Here is an 18,569-nt window from a genome sequence, read left to right as displayed (position 1 = left end):
CAAGGCATGGGAATGTCTTCTAAGGCGTCAATACAGAGGGTAGCCGATAAGGGCTATATAAGCAGGCCTTGACATCATGTGATGCCCTATAGGAGATAGTCTGAATCATGTAAGATACCGGTTATACTGATAAGATATAGATAATCCAATAAGATCATATAGGATCTTATCAGACACGATAAGATCCTATGGTTGCGCGCTTAACGATTACAGCCGCTTCCCACCTTTCCGTAGTCCCCTCCTCTTCAGAATCCCAACATGGCCACCGCACTCGGTCCTATCCCAGTTACGGATATTAAAAGGCATAGCAAGTATACGACAAGCTTGTAAGGGCAACCTCAAGATGGCCAACAGTGCAGGCCTAGCAGAGGGAGAATCCAAAGATAATGAATAAGACTAACTACAGTACATGAGAGGGCTGCTCACCTAGCAGAGGGAGAATCCAAAGAGAACAGGATAAGGATTCTCCATGCTAGGAAGCAAAGTATATACTGTAGTAGCGTGAGAGGAATGCAGGATAACTGTACAGTACACCAGCCACAAGTCCGAGCGAATATCATGAGGTACAAGGAAACATGTGATAATGAAGTGGAGGGTAAATGCACAGGAGTCGTGCCAGCGACTTGGGGAAGTAAGGGCGAAGAGTAATGAAGTGGGGGAAAAGGATAGAGGGAACCCGGACGAGCCCCGAAGAGTATAGACAAGTCCGAGCAAGTCCGAAGTGTCCGAAACGAGTCCCAGCAAGTCCGAAGTGTCCGAAGTGCGGGAAGACTCCGGAGTCACCGGACATGGCTCGGATGCGAAAGGAGTGGGTGGAAAGGAAGTGGAAAGGAAAGGGAGCGAAAAGGAACAAAGGGGAACAAAGGAAATGTAGGTAAGAGTCCATGGGATGAAGAAAAGGAGAGAAAATAGGAGTGTCCCCTTACACACTCCAGCTCGTTTCGAAGCGTGTTGTTAAGAGCCACACTCGCAGGGGCTCGGAATACGCGGACCTGCGGGTGCGCAGTTCCACATAGAGGCACAGAGGGGAACAAGGGGAGCGAGGACGTACAGGCTTGGCTTTAGCTACTGGCTGCGCCTCCCACACTCTTGCGTGCCCTGTATTTCCAGAGGGAGTCCTGTGTGGGTACCAAGGGTACGGGCGGAGGCAAGGGGATGCGACGGGGGAACCTCAATAGAGAGGCAAGGATGCGAGTGCAGAAAGGAACTAATATTCGAACTAAGGTAACTGTATGTACGGTACAGGAATATATACTGGGGAACACGCAGCATCCCCGCATTCACAAAACAGCAACGAGTTCGGTAGGAATACGTACAGTATGCTCGAATATGTACAAGTCCAAAAACCTGTGACAAGTCTGTGTAGCCGCATAGATGCACGGCCCAAGTCTGTAGCCGGAATGCCTGTCAGTAGCCCCTAAGGGGCCTCCTGGATGTGCCTATAAAACGTGTGATCAAGGCCGCTACATTGATGTTGAACACTGCCATCCCCCTCATACAACAACAACGACCCCCATTCTGGTATTCTGCCAACAGCAACAGCGAGCTTTCCCGCCAAAGCCTGTGTACCCCACGCCAATCAACATGAACATTACCTACTGGTTTCCTCCTGCTCCTGACACGCCGTTGCCCAGTCCTCGGCATCATCAACTCTTGCTTTGGAGGTGTTACCCACATGACCGAACTGGGAGTCGCATTTTGTCAAGGTTTATGACAATTTGATGCCGGCGTTCAGGACTCACACCACCACCACAGAGCCTAGGCATGCACACAATTGTGGAAGCTCGTGTACGGAATTGGACCATCCTCATTCTTCATTTTTAGCCCTTCACCCTTCACCACTGTCTGATTACTGCTGGCATACTTGGAGTGGTTCCATCACCGACAGCTGACCGCTGTTCTCTCTTCTTCTTTGCCATTTCCAAGCCCATTAGTTTGCTGAATCTGCTTCTCCGGCAATTCTACGGTATTACCTTCAAGAATTCAAACCGCAGAAGTGCACAATTGACACCGTCAGGTTCCCGCCGGACCATGGCTTTTGTATAAATGCGCAATGCCTACGCTAAGTGAATTCAGACAACAACTTGTAGCCAGAGCAATGGTGAATTTTGACTCAGATGAAGACGGCTCTGCGAACCAATCAGAGCCTGAGTTTGGTTACAAGCTTCCTCCACCTCCACCACCTCACACATCTCCCATTGAGCTGTGGCGGGTATGTACTCGAGCCAACTCCAATGTTTCGGCAGCTAATCATTACCACCTATAGGCTTTGGATTCTTACAGCACGAGTATGCAAAACATGTTGCTGAACTGAAACTTGCCAAGCAGGAAAAGGCTGAGCTTCGCAGCAAGCTCCGTGAAAAGAAAAAAAGTCGAAGAAGTCATCCTCTGAGCCCGTCAGTAGTATCCCCAGCATGGCAATTAGGACATTTGGGAAAAAATTCTGCATCATGTCAGAGCTTTTTCTCAAAACAAGTGTATCTATCCGGTCCTTCGTCAAACCTGTGGCGAACCGTGCCGACGCGGACAGTGATGCATGTTACACTTCATTTGCTAGCTACAAAAATGGGTGCATGGCAGAATTCTTCGCAGCACTCCCAGAGGAACAGCATGATGATGCTTCAGGTAGTAATGGTTATTTTCAAATGGTGAGCCGTGGTTGCCCACATTCCATCAAACATTATTCTAACTAATAAATACAGCTTAAAGTGGCAGTCAGCGCACAACGGTCCTCTGCTGTTAGTCAAATCAGATTGAACGGCTCTTGGTTGTTTGCCGGGTACAACTTGCCAGATATATTGTGGAGCACTGACAACGGGGCTGGCCGTCTTGCTTCGTTAGAACTGCAATCAATGCTAAAGTTCCCGAATGACACAGTCCAGTACCCTCACCTCGCATCCATTCTCTATTCTGATCTCAAGCAATCCAACACGGGGCTTTTCCAGAATCCTGTCCTTCCGCAAGTGAGTCCCACTGGGGGCATGTCGTGGAAATTACGGCCCAGGAAGTGGTTTGATGGCTCCAGATTTGGAATGTGAACGATTAGAGAGGGAAGTAGTGGTGGAGGGGGCGGCTGGCAAGCCACATCACCTAGAGCACATCTATCAGCAAGTCAAATGGTGAATCAACAGTACTCACCCGCACCTGATCCTTCTGCATGTGCAATCAGTGCCAGGGTGTCACTCTCCACTCTCTGCTGCCTGATCTTGTCTGCATTCTCTAAGTCCTGCTTCTCCTTATCACATTGTCTATGATGAGACGATAACCCAGCATTATTTGTGCAAGTAAGATTGCAGTTTGGACAGTGGATGACCATGTGGAATGGCGGTGGATGGATCCAAGGCAGATGAGGAAGGTGGTGTGGGAGGAATGATCAACAGGGAGCCTGATCAACAATGGAAGGAGGTTGAGCATTGTTAAGCCAGGTTATTCAGAACCTACCACTCACCTTGGTGGTTTCTGACTAGTTCGCTGCTTCGGGGGGCGTGCAAGAGATATGGGCTCTTGGTGTGCCTTGGAAGCGATGTGGGGTCTTAGAAGAAGACCTAAACCCTGACACATTTGATGTCTCTGATGATGACTCAGAAGGTTCACACGGTTCATCGCCAAGCGCTCATAAGGCGCCAGCCTTGGAAGGCAGATCCTCAAAGTTCGGACATAAAATCATGGAAAATATGCCAATTGACTCCTTTTAATTAGCTCATGTTGATCCTGTCAAAATCTTGGACTTCTCTTGAGCCATTTCTGAGGAAAATATTCATATTTCTCAGCACTTCATAATGGGAATCCTCTTAGAAGAGAGGCTGGTATGTGTAAGGGCATCCTCAAGATGGCCGATAGTGCAGGCCTAGCAGAGGGAGAATCCAAAGAGATGAATAAGACTAACTACAATACATGAGAGAGCTGCTCACCTAGCAGAGGGAGAATCCAAAGAGAACAGGATAAGGATTCTCCATGCCAGGAAGCAAAGTATATACTGTAGTAGCATGAGAGGAATGCAGGATAACTGTACAGTACACCAGCCACAAGTCCGAACGAATATCACAAGGTACGAGGAAACATGTGATAATGAAGTGAAGGGTAAATGCACAGGAGTCGTGCCAGCGACTTGGGGAAGTAAGAGCGAAGAGTAATGAAGTGGGGAAAGAGGATAGAGGTAGCCCGGACAAGCCCCAAAGTGTATATACGAGTCTGAGCAAGTCCGAAGTGCGGGAAGACTCCAGAGTCACTGGTGTCATACCAGAACATAGGTTCGGTATAAAGACATTAGGAATTAGGATGTACCCCTGAACCCCTAGGAGCGAAGCCCCTAGGATATTATCCATTGTTGGGTTATTGTTCTATCTTCCCATTGATGTTCGTTCGTCATGGAAATTTATCATAGAAACCTGTAACAATGGATTCTATTGTTCTATGTCTCCGTATAATTCGCTGTGGAAATTACTAATAATGGTGTCCATTGTCCCTCTATTATTCCATTGTATACATATATTTATTCTATTGTTCCAACAAGGCATTGTTCATCTTGTCCATTGTCCTACCTCTATTATACTACTGTGTACTATTATTTGTCCTATTATTCCTGTAGGCCTTTGTTTCTTAAAGACCATTGTTCCCCATATTTATTTGTATTTACCTCACTATTCCTACCATTGTTCTTAGGTACAAATAGTTTAGGTATAAAAGGGAGCTAGTCTCTCTGCCAATATATATACAAGTTATCACCCACATTCTAGTTCTTGAGGCTGTATCTGAAACGAGTAGGATACCAGCATTACAGTTTGTAGCAGACTGTAAGGGGACACTCCTATTTTCTCTCCTTTTCTTCATCCCATGGACTCTTACCTACATTTCCTTTGTTCCCCTTTGTTCCTTTTCGCTCCCTTTCCTTTCCACTTCCTTTCCACCCACTCCTTTCGCATCCGAGCCATGTCCGGTGACTCCGGAGTCTTCCCGCACTTCGGACACTTCGGACTTGCTGGGACTCGTTTCGGACACTTCGGACTTGCTCGGACTTGTCTATACTCTTCGGGGCTCGTCCGGGTTCCCTCTATCCTTTTCCCCCACTTCATTACTCTTCGCCCTTACTTCCCCAAGTCGCTGGCACGACTCCTGTGCATTTACCCTCCACTTCATTATCACATGTTTCCTTGTACCTCATGATATTCGCTCGGACTTGTGGCTGGTGTACTGTACAGTTATCCTGCATTCCTCTCACGCTACTACAGTATATACTTTGCTTCCTAGCATGGAGAATCCTTATCCTGTTCTCTTTGGATTCTCCCTCTGCTAGGTGAGCAGCCCTCTCATGTACTGTAGTTAGTCTTATTCATTATCTTTGGATTCTCCCTCTGCTAGGCCTGCGCTGTCGGCCATCTTGAGGTTGCCCTTACACAGACCTGAAAAGTAAGTATGGTCTATTTCTTTTGCTAAGTCTGCACCGAAACGAGTAGGTGACAGTAACGCACTAACAGCTAAGTCTGCACTGAAAACGAGTAGGTGTCAGTAACACTATTTTGACAGTTTGACTATCCCGAAACGAGTAGGGAAACCCTTTACAAGTCCAGATCTGAAACGAGTAGGATTCTGGCATACTAACCTCGGTTTATTAGCTATCTAGTGTTATGGTCCGGTCCGTTCCGAATACTATCTTTTTCGATATCTTATCTAAACGCGCAGGACGCGCCTATTACTAATTCACATTACGGTACCTTAGTAAGATCCTCACGCATAACACATGTCCGCAGTACATTACCAAGCATCCTCATGGAATCGGTGCGCGTTCCATGGAAAGACGGCTGCAGTAGGCATGTAGTAGTACATGAGGGTTACGCATGTATTTTAGTATTTAAGTACCAATAACAGCCCCTAGAACGCTAGCTCGTTCTCTTGGGATTTCCACTAGTAATAGTGAGAACTAAGTCAACTAAGCTACTTCATCTATTCCTTTGGTTTTAGTATTCTTGTAGGAGCCACGTTGGTCTTTGACTAGTGTCGCCCTAACATCTAGTTCATTCCATAGGTTTATTATATAGACCTATAACCCCGTATATACTTGCTACTTATCGTACAAGTAGATACACCACCACACCCCTATCTACTTAGGAGTAGTATTGTTGATTGACATACTATTTCTAATAACCGACCTCACCCTATCCATACCCTTCTGAGAGTATTTCCTCTATTCCAATAATCCCGAAATCAATGAACGACCAGGTGCAACTCGACGCAGTAGTCCACGACCATCTGGGCACTAATTCATTAACCTGACTTAGTGTGACACCGGATGTGACTTGGATGCGAAAGGAGTGGGCGGAAAGGAAGTGAAAAGGAAAGGGAGCAAAGGGAAATGAAAGGGAACGAAAGGGATGTAAGTAAGAGTCCGTGGGATGAAGGAAAGGAGAAGGGAACGAGGAGGAAGGGAGAGGGACAGGGGAATAGGAGAAAATAGAGGTGTCCCCTTACAGATGGTGACAACAAGACAGACAACGACAATGAGCTGGCATTTGATGATGATGAAGCAGATGATCATTGCTAACATGCTTCTTAGTCATCACTTCATATTAGGCAGTATGATGTGTGATGTGACCGTCCCACTAACGTGGGAATGGTCTGATAACAACAATTTTGACTGATAACAAGATCCTAGTAAATATGGCCCAATACTGCGCTGATTGTTGGTGCACTATCCAACAGAACATAGAGATGAACATATACCAATATTTCAGTTTACTCTTAGCTCTGTTGTCCTTCATTCCGAAGTCAACTTTCATCTTTGCATCCCACTGAATGGGGAAACACTGTAGTTGCAAGCAGGATTGTTGGTTCCGAGCACTTTTCCCATTCAGTGGTACCTTCCTAAACGGGGTTGAACACTACTTGGAGAATCAACATGTGAAGTTCAATTACTTCATTGATGGTTCTTGTTTGGCCTACATTGCACCAATGTACAAGTGTTCAGTCTAGCGAGACTCTCCGGACTGCTCTGGCTCTTGTGCGGATCCGCGAGACAGGCAGTGTTCCGATTCCGCGACCTCTAGAGCGCAACGAATCTTCGATTTTCGGTTTCGCTGGATTTCTTTCTAAGTTCCAAGTCCGCTAATAGACCCTCACATCACGTGATCTCGCGACTGCAGCTACTCAATCATATTGAACGCCTTTGATTTAGCACCACCAAGTGCCAGCAATTCTTGAATACCACGATTTCAATGCCGCCAAGGACGCGCCGAGCGGCAAATCAAGAGAATGCAGGCCCGCCGCCAGCCTCTCCCGTTCTAACGTCGAAGAAACGAAAAATCGCCACTGAACCTGAACCTACACCACGCCCGAGTCGAATCCTGCAAGATATAACGTCGCAGTTCATCGAACCCGGTGCGCATTCAGGAAAATTCACGGCTCTCGTACACTGATTGCTCTTTTGCGGTTGCTAGAGCTGGTTGTAGGAGGATCGAAGCAGACAGTGTCAAAGGAGGAGCCTCAGCCACCACCCCGCAAACGCAGGGCAAGGGCGCCGATTGGACGGTTTGCCAAGCGTCAACAGCTGGTGGGGCCCTCCCACCATCCCGCCATCCCATCTTCCCTTCCGCCCTCGTCGCCCCCGTCCGAATCATCTCGTTTCGATGTCATAAACCAAGCCTTCGCCGGCCCTCGCTTTACCCGGAATCGCAGTCCCAGTCTTGAATACGCGGACGAGAACGAGAATGCGGATCCTTTCTCCGAATCGCTGGACTTGCTGCCTGCAGCCGCATCGAGCAACCAGGCAGATCCGTTCGGCTTTCTCGCGGTGGAGAGCAGGCTGAGGGCCAAGAGAGAGGCGGCGCAGCCGTTCCATGTCTTGACTGACCTCGACCTCCCTGTGGACGACGATCACCCCACGCCTCACCCCGATACGTTCGAGGACGACAACGACGAGAACGCCGTGCCATTGGGCGTCCCATCCACGCCCCATAAGCGCAAGAAGCACATCAGATCTATGGTGGCTGCGTCTACTTCGCCGACCAGCGCCGCGTTGTACAACCCCAGCCCGCAGTCGACGCCATCCCCGTCGAAGCCGCGGCGCTCGCTTGCCAAGGGGAACCAGTCGCCGGTGGATTCTTCGGAGAGCGACCTGGTGCTCAGTCGGCCTCCGATCGCCAGCGCAGCTAGACGTGCGCGAATCACCGCGCACGAGGAGAATGCAAAGGCACGGAAGGAAGCCCGCGCGCCGAAGAAGTCTCTTACGCCCAGGACGCTGGGCAAGAGCCTGGAAGCACTGTTGCCGAAGAGGGTCACCCGTGCGCGGGCGGCGAGCAGCAAAGGGAAGGGGAAGGGGAAGAGGGGACGCGAGGCTGTGAGTGACGACGAAGAGGACGACCCCTCGCCGCGTAAGACGAAGAAGCGGGCCATCGTGGCTAAGAAGCCGACGTCGAAAGCGAAGGGCAAGGCTAAGGCTACAGAGGTTGAAGATGAAGAGATAGATGTTGATGGTGCCCAAGAGGTGCGTATCTATATTTCTCTCTTTCTTTCTTTAGGACGCTCATCGGTCGGATTAGAAATTAAAACAAGAGCGGCAGGCGCGCTTGGAGTACTTCAAGAAGCTCGACTCCTACAAGGTCGAGGAAGAGAATGTCTATGTTGTCTAACCACTTATTTTTTCCTTCATCTCTTCACAATTACGACTTTAACGACACCCGGGAGCGCCGATCGATCGATCATCTATGTACAGAAGTAATATCCGATAGGTAATACTCAAGTCGCTATGTTTTGGTTTCATGATGAATATAGTATAAGCTATGCCAAATGCTGTCTACGCTACTGCTGTTTCTTTCTTCTTGTGTTTTCGCCTTCGTTTGTTTACGGGTGCGTCGATATCGTTTCCCTTGGTTTCTTCCACCACCTCCGCTACATCGTCTGCCCGTTTACGCTTCCCTTCCTCCTTCACTGGCGTTACTTTGATTGCTTCGCCATCCTTGCCATCCTCCTGTCCTTCCCCCAACCCTTTCATCTTCATACGCTCCTTCTTCCCCTTCCTCTTCTTCACCGCCCGCTCTCCCACTCCCGTTCCACCTGTGCGCCTCTCCCTCGCGCCGTCCTCCCCGAACTTCATGCCCGTCCGCTCAGCAATCTTGCGGCGCAGCTCTTTCAACTTTTCGTTCCGCGTGTTATCCCACCGTTTTGGACCCGTCCGGTAGGGCGCGTACTTTTTGATGCTCATGAACTCGTTGAGCTCGGCATCCGTGGCCATCAGGATTTCGGCGGGGGTTAGTGCGAAAGCTTCGGGTTGGATAGGTGTGTATTTGAAACGCGTGGGCAGGTCGCCGACCTAAGGGGTTGGGGAATGAATGAATTGTTCAATGAGTGAGCGAGGGGTATGGGGCAAGTTGAAAAAGCTACAGACCAAGTCGTTGAACTCGAGCCCGTAGATCTCGTCCATATACTCATCCAGCTTCTTCTTACGCATCTCCTCTGTCCCGTCCCATTCCTCTTCCTCCTGCTTGACGTCGGCGTCCATCAGATCCATCGGCACGCCTTCGTCAATCGCATCATCATCAACATCAGCGTCTTTCTTCTTCCCTTTCTTCTTTTTCTTCTTTTGCTGACTCGTAGAAGCTTCGGGTTGGTCGTCCAGAGGAATGTCGCCGATATCGATGTCGTCGTCCCAATGCGGCTTCTCTGCATCCCATTCGTCGTCTCCCTCGCCGTAGATACCAGCCATCTGCCTGTCATGCGCATCCGGGTCCCATTCACCTTCGAGGTCCAGCTCCTGCAAAGCTGACCCAACAGTCAATAAACACAGTAATGTCAGCGGGGAAGGGAAAGAATCACACCCTCGGTGGTATCGACGTCCTTCCCGCCCTCCTTGCCAATCCGCTCGAGCTTTTTCCTTATTTCCTTCATCTTGAGCGATTTGAGGCGTTTGATCTCCTCGCGCTTTTTTTGGAGTTCTTCTTCCTTCCGTTCCTTCTTGCGCGCACGCGCATCCTTCCGAGTCGTATCCTCACGCCGAACTGTGGACTCGAGTGTACGGGGGAAGGTCTGGATGGTCGCAGCGCCTCTGAAGAGCGATACAGCAATAGCAATAGTAAGGACCCAAGAGAAACCTATCAAACGTGGGGGTAGGTACGCACGGTTCCTCGAATCGGAAGTTGTAAGAACTCTCGAATCGATCGACGATATCCTCGAATTCCTCTTCATCAAGGTCGTTATTTTCATCATCGCCATTCTCCGACGCCGAGCCGGCAGAGTCGTGGAGCTCCGCCGCCTTGCCTTTACCCTTGCTCCGCGATGATTGGGATTGAGTGATTTCCCCGTACGTCGGGACGCGCTTGGATTCGCGGTCGATCCATCCGCGGTTCAGGATGTAACTAGGAACTTGGTAAGTATACAGCTCAACGTGAGGGCATAAGAGACTTACTTCATCAAGAATTCTTGGTCGGCTTCTTCCTTTGGCTTGTCTTGAGCGGCGGCACCTTTCGATTTCTTGGACTTCTTTTTCTTGCTCTTCCCCCGCGTCTCCTCCGGCCGACCATCGTCCTCTTCCTCTTGTGCCATCACGCCTGCCTCTACAGTCACCAAACCAGCAAGATCTGGCCCGACCTCCCGCTCCAGGAAAGTACGGTATTCCTCCTCTTCCTGCTCGAGCTCATCCTTCGTTTTGCTGCGAGGGACGAGCAGATCGTCGCTTTCATCCCCGGACGCGACGCCTTTGAACGCGGCGATTGTTTCCTTGCGGAGGACTTCCTGCTCCTGCACATGCGTGAGCGGTTCCGGGGACGGCGACCGCGAATCGGGGTTGAGTGCTTCCTCAAGCGCAACTTGTCGCAGTGTCACGGGTTTAGACTACAGAGAAAGGGAAAACAACGACAACGAGGAGCTTCGAAATCAGTTTGCGGACGAGTCTATGAGGTGTGGGCACGAACGCACTCACTTTGTCTTTGCGCGCACTCTTCTTGATGGTGGTAGAAGATATTTTCTGCTTTTCCTCTAAATAGAAAGTAGATATTGAGTACATGAATAAGAACATAAGGGTGTGCCGAAATCAATACCTTCGAAGACGTCCTTCCCAGAATTGTATATTTCCGGGTCCTTTCTCTTAATCCGTGCTAGAGTTCGGAGGATTGCCGCGTCCACGGCTGGGGTCAGCTCCTCCCCCTCTTCATCTTCAGATTCTTCGCTCTCGGAGTCAGTCTCCTCGTCCCCTTCCTCTTCGAAATCTGATCCATATTTTTCCTTCACTGCAGTATATGGGGTTCAGGTAGAGTCGAGGTAAGTAATAATAACCTTCACGCACATTTTTGGAGTTCCTCTCTTTCCTTCTTGTATTCGAAAGCTTTCGCGTAATGCTCATTAATTGTAAGCTGGACGTCCTTCTCTACATCGGAGTCCGAGTCTGAGTCGAACATGGTAAACTCTGGAAAAATTACAAGTGAACGCAATGGTCGAGGTGATTTGGAGGTCTATTTGGTTCCAGGGCTATCGATCAACAAACATGAGGGTCAGGGATTGGGGAACTTCATGAATTGTGATGCACCCATGTCCTCTCACTCTACGCAGAAGGATGCCGAGGTGCGCAACTATCGTTATTATGCATAACCGAAAGAGACTAAGGACGCGTGCTCAGGCGACCTACTCCAAGGCTGCGAAAGCAGAGCTTTCCGGAGCCTATGATAATGCGTATAGGCTATACATCAACGCGGCTCAATCCTTCCTTCATCTTAGCCGCCAGGGCGACACAGAGAAGGATAAGTGGACCAGCAATGCACGAAAGTGCGTGGAGAGGGCTGAGAAAATCAAGGCCTTTATCTCCAAAGCGAAAGCTTCAGATGATGCGGCGGCTGGTGCAGATATGTCCCTGACGCCGGTAGATATTGATTACTTCTCCCCATGTGCGCACCGATCCACAGAGATTATGGCAATAATGCCTCACCTGTTTATTTTAGATGAACAATCATTCATACTCCAGCGTGGCGCCAGAGTTAATGGTCTCGTATTTCCTTCATGGGATGATTCGCCTCCCACAGAGGGTGGCCATGTGGCTTCCTCCACTCTATATGAGTGAGAACATGTCATATCCTGAGAGCTTGTTGATTAACGCACGGCTTAGAGATTCGGATGGTCAGCCGCGCCTCTCGGAGGAGCAACTTAAAGCATCCCCGGTTTGGCGACGCGCGGCCGGTTCTGCTGCATCTATAAATCAGGAGAGGTCGAGATTGCTGCCGCAAGATATTCTACAGCAGATCGTCACTGACTGCTCAGTCTGTGCATCTATATCAGTATGCTTGGAACATACCAACAGATTTGGGTCTAATGTATGTCCAGTCGGTCAGGTCAAACGGCCGTGGCTTATGTTCTCTTCAATCAACAGCTTCTTAAACAATGTTTCCATGCCGCCCCTTCGTCAGGGGCAACGAAAGGACGGCACGACCTCAAGCTGTTTTTCAATGGTGCATGGCGGCGAGTCAGATTTTTTAACCTCTCGTACCCTTCTGGGACCTCATCTAGCCACAGATAGGTAATGGCTCGATATCAACATGCACGCGTACTTACTCACAGCGGATCAGTCATTGACAATACGCTGCCATATCACCATCGCTCTGGAGCTCTCTTGTGCATGTCTACGACACCCTATACCATAGATGACTGTGATGGGACCCAGAGGTCTGGACCGGTTCTGTGGCCAAGTTTCCTGGAGAAAGGCGCAAGTGCTTTATTTAACGTGTTGAGGCGAAACTGAGATATTTTTGCTAGTATATGAAGTTGATGGGCGGCTACGACTTCCCCGGATCGTGAGTACAGCTTGTTTGTTTAGCGGATCCGTTTGATATTGACGATTCTCAGGAATTCCACCATTGACATTCAGTGGGTTCAAAGACTATATAATGTGATGGCAAGGTTTACTATTGTCTACGCAGTGCTCTCACCGGTTGGATTCCCGAACATATCGAAATCAAGAGGTCCGTCCGTTCATCCGTCTTTTGACTTCCATTGTTGCTTATCAAAGGCTAGCCCTGGCTTTGAGCCCGAGAGAACTTGGGGCCGTATCTCCGACGGATTTTTCAGCGGTAGGACATATAGCGCTAGGGGCCTTCACTCTTCTTATTGGTCTACATATAGGTCGCTGTATACTAACCCTTGGAACCGGGCCAACGGAGTATGCGTACTGGCAGGGCTCTGAGCTCCTCGGTTCGCATAGCTATGCTGTGATTGGTACGAACGCGACAACCCACCCACCACAGATTAGTTGATTCATTGCTTGATTGTAGATGTACGCGAAGATGGAGATTCTCGGTCTTTAGTTGTTCTTGACTCTTGGACACCGTCTGAAGACGAGGCGGGTAGTAAATCCAGTCAGCTCTTATCTACTTTCTGTTTCCGTCATACACTTTTCTCTGACTTTGACGCACTTCTTAGAGACTTTGGAGATTCCTTGGATGGACGTACTGGAAGTCTTCGACGGTATATATGTTAGCTGGGATCCTTCGATGTGGGAAAGTCAGCTCAATTTTCACGGGTAAGGATGTTTATGCTGAGTGTCCCGCTGTGGATAACTGACGATATGGTAGGATGTGGAAGAGGCGAGGTGAAGATGATCAAGGTCGGCAGCTCCAAGTACAATATAATGCTCATAGCACCCTAACGCCCTGTAGGCAATACTCGACATCTGCAACTTCTCTTCGAAACAGAGAAAGGTGGCGACATGGGAGATGAATCTGACGAAATTTGGATATTGTTGACTCGTCATTTGTACAAGACAAACCAAACATCGGAGTATATTTCCGCTAAGGTCGATATCGAAGATGTTCTAGCGTCACAAACGTCGAGTTCCATAGACCTCGACAGGGTTGCTGTAAAGGTACTTCCCATTCCTTCGTCCTTTCAGACCTAGCTGATGGCCCTGTCCTATAGGGGACCTATACTAACAGCACGCACGTTCTCGTATGTGGATCACCTAATGGCGGAGATACTAGTCTTACTTTTGCCAGGTGCGGACGCGCATACCTGCGACACAACGATCGGGTGCATTGTCGATATTCGTTTCTTACGACGGTCCATCTTCCGAGATCGGCTACAGCGTGACAGCGTATTCACATAGGACCATCTCGTGGGGGAAGAGTGCTGTGAAACCACCCTTTTCAACGACAGTCAGTAGCTCTTGCCGTTCTTGGTGGGCCACTCACAGTGTTATCAGGTTAAAGGGTCCTTCATTCTCAAGAACTCGGGTGGAAACTGCACTTATCCATCCTACATGACCAACCCACAGTATCACCTTAGGGTCCATTCCTCGAAGCGGAGTCAGAATGAGAAGTCTAATGTCATGCTTTCTATGCACACCTCAAAAGATATTCCTATCAATGTGACCGTCGTCTGGTCTCAAGGAGAAAGAGTCATGGAGTGCGTATTCATCATTTCCAAACCGCGGTTGCTGACTCTCATTACATCAGATTGACTCAAACCGAGGTGGTCATGAACTCTGGTGCTTATAGCTATGGTTCTGCTAGGGTGAACAAAGAGCTACTAGGTGGATCTCCTTGAGAAAGCTCGTTCGACGGAGTCACTCACAGTACTTTCGGCTAGCCGGCGATTATACTGTCATCCTCTCAGCCTTTGAGCCTCGCTATCTGGGGAGCTTCTCCCTCAAAGTCGACGCTTATAACAGTATAGACCTACGTCCGATCGAACAAGAAGGAGCAGGCATGTACAGTAAACCTATGCGAGGCGCATGGTAATGTCTCCTTCATCTTTTGACAGTGGTGGTCATCTGATTTCTACTGAGGGAGGAACACAATGCTGCGGGCGGTCCCAGCTTCAAGCAGTACCTGAACAATCCCATCTTTGAATTAACTGTGTCGGAAACAACGCAGATAATGTATGTCTACGCCAAATTCCGGAGATTAGTCACTCAGTGTTTCCCCTTCCAGGATTCGCCTCCAGTTATCGCGACCATCGGCAGGAGTACCAATCAATGTTACCATATACCCCGCACCCGCATTAGGCCAATATGTCGCGACGTCTGGCGCTTATAATGATTCGATTGCCGGAGTGGTCACCCCCCAAGTATCTCTGGCGCCGGGCACCTACTGGATAATACCTTCAACTCATAGCGCTAGTGTGCAAGCCGCGTTCAAGCTTGTCATCTACAGCACGACAAACACCATTAGTATCGTTGAGCGGAAGAGTTCATTGCATACCGTCCTCTAGCGAACTCCGCGGGAGTTAGGAGGTATTCGTTCACTCGTTTCAAAGTTGCCCTAGAGGGATTTGCTTGTGGCCTGCTAGCGACTATCCACTCTAATCGTGTCCGAATCGTTTGTTTATTCCCTGCTAATTCCAAATCAGTTACACGTGGACATTGGGATCCAGCGAGCGTTACCATTTGACCCCTCGAAGATGGGTGTGCCATCGTCATCGAAGTACTTCTGCGAAGCTGCCAAAGCTATTCCGACACTAATATCTTTGCCCGTCTCGCAAGCGATGCATACTTTGCGTCCCTGCTTGAGTTCGCGTCCCACGAAGCCCATAGCACGAGGCAAGATATCTTTAAGGAACTGGTATTGTCCCCTTTTCCCACTAGCGACATGGAGATGCAAGACCCCTCCTCCATCACTTGGTTGCGCTGGTTGAGCCTCGATGTCTTGGGCTTTCGAGTCGGCAGTAACAAGTAGGTAAGACATGTTGTCTTCCTGATCAATTCCTCCACTCGGTTGAGACTGCAGATCGGCGAGAGCACATATCAATATGCGTCCACGGAGGTGGGATATGGCAGTGGGGGGCGACTTGTTCGACTCGGTTGGAGACGGATTCATCACGAGCGATTCCACAAGGCCTGATAAATGAGAGCGAGGTGTATGCAACAATTCTTTGCGATGCCGCCAAAATATGGCTGGCGTCAGACCCTGAAGATAGGTCACGTAGTTGTCAATTGCAGCCCTCACACAAAAGTTTGGATCATGACTCACCATTCCCCACAGCTCATGATCGTCGCCAGAGCCTTGAACGTATGAGAACCCGCCGCCCCGTCGTTCAATCGCATCACCGATCTGCTTAGATGCCGAAATACAGATTACAGGACAGAACCTTCCTGATCCCGGCGATGGTAAGGATGGGAACGATGATGCGGAAGGAGTAATCCACATCGGACGCAGAGGGTTTGGAAGTTTGGGCAGTTCGTAGGATGAATTCTATCTCAATCTTGCGTTAGATGTTAACTACTGGTGCCGTCATAGTGTATATGCTTACGGCTAAAGAAATGGACCATTCGTCCAGCCGTAGTTCAATGGCACGATGCTCTTGAGTGCTCACGACATGAGGAGGAGTGTAAAGCTTGACATCCCATGAATCTGGTAACTCGGGGTATCGAATCTTCATCGCACGGTTGATGACAGCGCACCAGATAGGTATGGTCTTCGAAAGCGCATCTGGCATCCGCTTTCCAGATCGCGTGGAATCTACCAGAGCAATTCTGGTGAATTATGATGAGAGACATTGCTGAGGGAAGGTGTATTCGAGTCGCCTTTCTTACCCTTCATGCTCAGCAACTAGCTTTAGTAACTGCAAGTTCGCTCGCCGTAAGTTGAAGCTCCAGTTATTGAAATGGCCATCGGTGGACTTGAAGTACGCCGGCGAATCGTACGCCTACCAACCTTTCAAACTTGATTTCTTTATAACAGAGGAAAAACTTACGATCTCCGGATCGGTATACCACGCGCCGCATCTCAAATTAGCTATGGAAGGAAAACGCTTATAAGTCACAGATCTTAAACCAGATTCCAGATGTTAACTCTTACGGAGGAATGGAATATCATGTTCGGAATACGCTTCATGCACAAGGTGGACGAATTTGATGTCCTCTTCAATGGAATGAAGCCGATTATAGATATCGAGCGACTCTTTTCGGATGTACTCAAGGGCCTCTTTGGTCTCTTCACGATTAATGAAGGACATCACACGTAGTGGACGTGAAAAGGACGCGAATGAAAACGATCAAGGAAGTAAATCCACGTGTCGGAGTATTCACATCAGGAGAATCAGTGCGCGCAATCCTATAGGGGCAATATACATTTAATTCCGTTTTCGATGGCCCCTAGGACAGCCTAGGACTCAGCCTGAGGCATCTGGCGAGTCAGTCCGGGGCAGCCGCATGTGAAAATATCCGAATGGTCCTCACTGCCCCGGAGTCGCTCCGTTAACGTCGCCGGTTATAAACTCAAACCCCATCGTATGTTTTTGCGATGAGCTGATTGCCACCTATTGATTCGGTCTTAAAGCCCACAGATCATCAACACGAAATCATGCTGGGTTCATCGATGTACGCTCTGAGGCTTCAGCGGGTGGAATTGAAGCACGCTTCCCGGAACGGAATCTTTCGACGGTGGATGAGCGTTCGTCCACAGGATATTGGCATCTCCGAAGGTAGATAATGCTGCCCCTATCTTTCAGTCTTTCGCTAACATCGCCATCCAGTTCGCAAGAAGGTCACCATCCAGTCGTTATACCAAAACAAAGCGAATGGCACTCCGATATCAATGCTCACTGCGTATGACTACCCAACGGCAGTCGCATGCTCATCGCACCCGGTCGATATCACTCTGGTGGGCGATTCACTGGCGCAAGTGTGTCTCGGATATCCCTCGACCACCCATCTATCTGTTGCCGAGATGATTCACCACACCCGAGCGGTCGCCCGAGGCACGACACACCCTCTCCTTATTGCCGATATGCCCTTCGGATCATATCATACGGGCATCGAAGACGCTCTGCGAAATGCAGTACGCATGGTCCAGGACGGACACGTCGAGGGTGTAAAGATGGAAGGGGGGCAAGAACTCACTGAAATTGTCCGACGTTTATCCTCAGTAGGCATCCCCGTAATGGCACACGTCGGGCTACTTCCCCAACGACATATTGCAATGTCCGGGTACAAAGTGCAAGGTCGCGACCGAAATGGCGCCAAACGCATCTTGGCCGATGCCCTCGCTCTGCAAGAAGCAGGCGCCTTCTCGATAGTATTGGAAGCCATACCGAAGGAACTCGGAAAGTACATCACGGAGAAACTGGAGATTCCAACGATCGGCATCGGTGCAGGCCCGCATACCGACGGACAGGTGAGTTGTGCTGTTGCTCCGGTGAGATGGGTTGCCGGGTGTTTAGATATGTTATCTTTGTAGGTGTTGGTTTGGGACGACATGATGGGCACGTGGAATGGCCACAAGGCCAAGTTCGTTCGCCGATTTGCAAACGCTAAGCATGAACGGGACAGTGGCGTCGAAGCGTACTGTGAAGCCGTTAAATCCCGCTCCTTCCCCGACGAGAACACCGAAAGCTACTCTCTGGACAAGAACGAATGGGCCCAATTTCTGGAAGATCAGAAGTCACAGTGATCTGTGTAACCGCTACCCCCGAGGAAGCTGATGTGGTGGTTGAACTTATCTTTATTGAATGGTGCGACAAAAGTGCGATTATCTTTATAATCTTCTACGCAGACTACCACTATCTGTACATCTATAATTGGTCAATGGTAATAGCAGCGCGATGACGTCCACAGGTCCACACCCGGTGGTTCCCTGAGCTTGAACAAAGTTCTTTCGGGTTGA

The 18,569-nt window shown here is 49.4% G+C and overlaps 7 protein-coding genes across 7 annotated transcripts; 5 read left to right on the top strand and 2 right to left on the bottom strand.

Annotated features, from left to right (window-relative positions):
• Positions 1–2,053: 2,053 nt before the first annotated feature.
• On the top strand, positions 2,054–2,314 carry PC9H_008089 (uncharacterized protein; the record flags this gene model as incomplete). The annotated part of the gene is made up of 2 exons (XM_036777609.1): positions 2,054–2,212; positions 2,267–2,314. The coding sequence occupies 2 exons, from the start codon at positions 2,054–2,056 to the stop codon at positions 2,312–2,314; spliced, it is 207 nt and encodes a 68-aa protein (XP_036631229.1).
• A 136-nt stretch (positions 2,315–2,450) lies between these two features.
• PC9H_008088 (uncharacterized protein) lies at positions 2,451–3,695 on the top strand (the record flags this gene model as incomplete). Its single annotated transcript, XM_036777608.1, has 3 exons — positions 2,451–2,648; positions 2,703–2,963; positions 3,468–3,695. The coding sequence occupies 3 exons, from the start codon at positions 2,451–2,453 to the stop codon at positions 3,693–3,695; spliced, it is 687 nt and encodes a 228-aa protein (XP_036631228.1).
• Positions 3,696–7,208: 3,513 nt separating this feature from the next.
• PC9H_008087 (uncharacterized protein) lies at positions 7,209–8,621 on the top strand (the record flags this gene model as incomplete). Its single annotated transcript, XM_036777607.1, has 3 exons — positions 7,209–7,371; positions 7,431–8,476; positions 8,532–8,621. 3 exons carry the CDS (start codon positions 7,209–7,211, stop codon positions 8,619–8,621), a joined length of 1,299 nt encoding a protein of 432 aa, XP_036631227.1.
• Positions 8,622–8,785: 164 nt separating this feature from the next.
• PC9H_008086 (uncharacterized protein) lies at positions 8,786–11,381 on the bottom strand (the record flags this gene model as incomplete). Its single annotated transcript, XM_036777606.1, has 8 exons — positions 8,786–9,301; positions 9,377–9,750; positions 9,807–10,033; positions 10,107–10,343; positions 10,394–10,818; positions 10,907–10,962; positions 11,025–11,213; positions 11,270–11,381. 8 exons carry the CDS (start codon positions 11,379–11,381, stop codon positions 8,786–8,788), a joined length of 2,136 nt encoding a protein of 711 aa, XP_036631226.1.
• A 130-nt stretch (positions 11,382–11,511) lies between these two features.
• Positions 11,512–15,177, top strand: RIM13 (cysteine protease; the record flags this gene model as incomplete). Its single annotated transcript, XM_036777605.1, has 22 exons — positions 11,512–11,544; positions 11,600–11,864; positions 11,919–12,033; positions 12,083–12,287; positions 12,344–12,422; positions 12,540–12,676; positions 12,727–12,764; positions 12,817–12,837; positions 12,891–12,932; positions 12,985–13,040; positions 13,093–13,185; positions 13,242–13,325; positions 13,390–13,489; positions 13,542–13,573; positions 13,626–13,831; positions 13,885–13,914; positions 13,962–14,120; positions 14,168–14,370; positions 14,421–14,497; positions 14,554–14,701; positions 14,753–14,845; positions 14,898–15,177. 22 exons carry the CDS (start codon positions 11,512–11,514, stop codon positions 15,175–15,177), a joined length of 2,496 nt encoding a protein of 831 aa, XP_036631225.1.
• Positions 15,178–15,311: 134 nt separating this feature from the next.
• On the bottom strand, positions 15,312–16,920 carry PC9H_008084 (uncharacterized protein; the record flags this gene model as incomplete). The annotated part of the gene is made up of 6 exons (XM_036777604.1): positions 15,312–15,872; positions 15,936–16,157; positions 16,216–16,438; positions 16,499–16,611; positions 16,660–16,732; positions 16,793–16,920. The coding sequence occupies 6 exons, from the start codon at positions 16,918–16,920 to the stop codon at positions 15,312–15,314; spliced, it is 1,320 nt and encodes a 439-aa protein (XP_036631224.1).
• A 347-nt stretch (positions 16,921–17,267) lies between these two features.
• On the top strand, positions 17,268–18,356 carry PC9H_008083 (uncharacterized protein; the record flags this gene model as incomplete). The annotated part of the gene is made up of 3 exons (XM_036777603.1): positions 17,268–17,388; positions 17,440–18,080; positions 18,144–18,356. The coding sequence occupies 3 exons, from the start codon at positions 17,268–17,270 to the stop codon at positions 18,354–18,356; spliced, it is 975 nt and encodes a 324-aa protein (XP_036631223.1).
• Between the last annotated feature and the right edge of the window lie 213 nt (positions 18,357–18,569).

The sequence above is a fragment of the Pleurotus ostreatus genome (genome assembly GCF_014466165.1).
Source record: "Pleurotus ostreatus strain PC9 chromosome Unknown scaffold_5, whole genome shotgun sequence".
Lineage (NCBI taxonomy): Eukaryota > Fungi > Basidiomycota > Agaricomycetes > Agaricales > Pleurotaceae > Pleurotus > Pleurotus ostreatus.
This window is presented reverse-complemented; position numbering and strand designations above follow the sequence as displayed.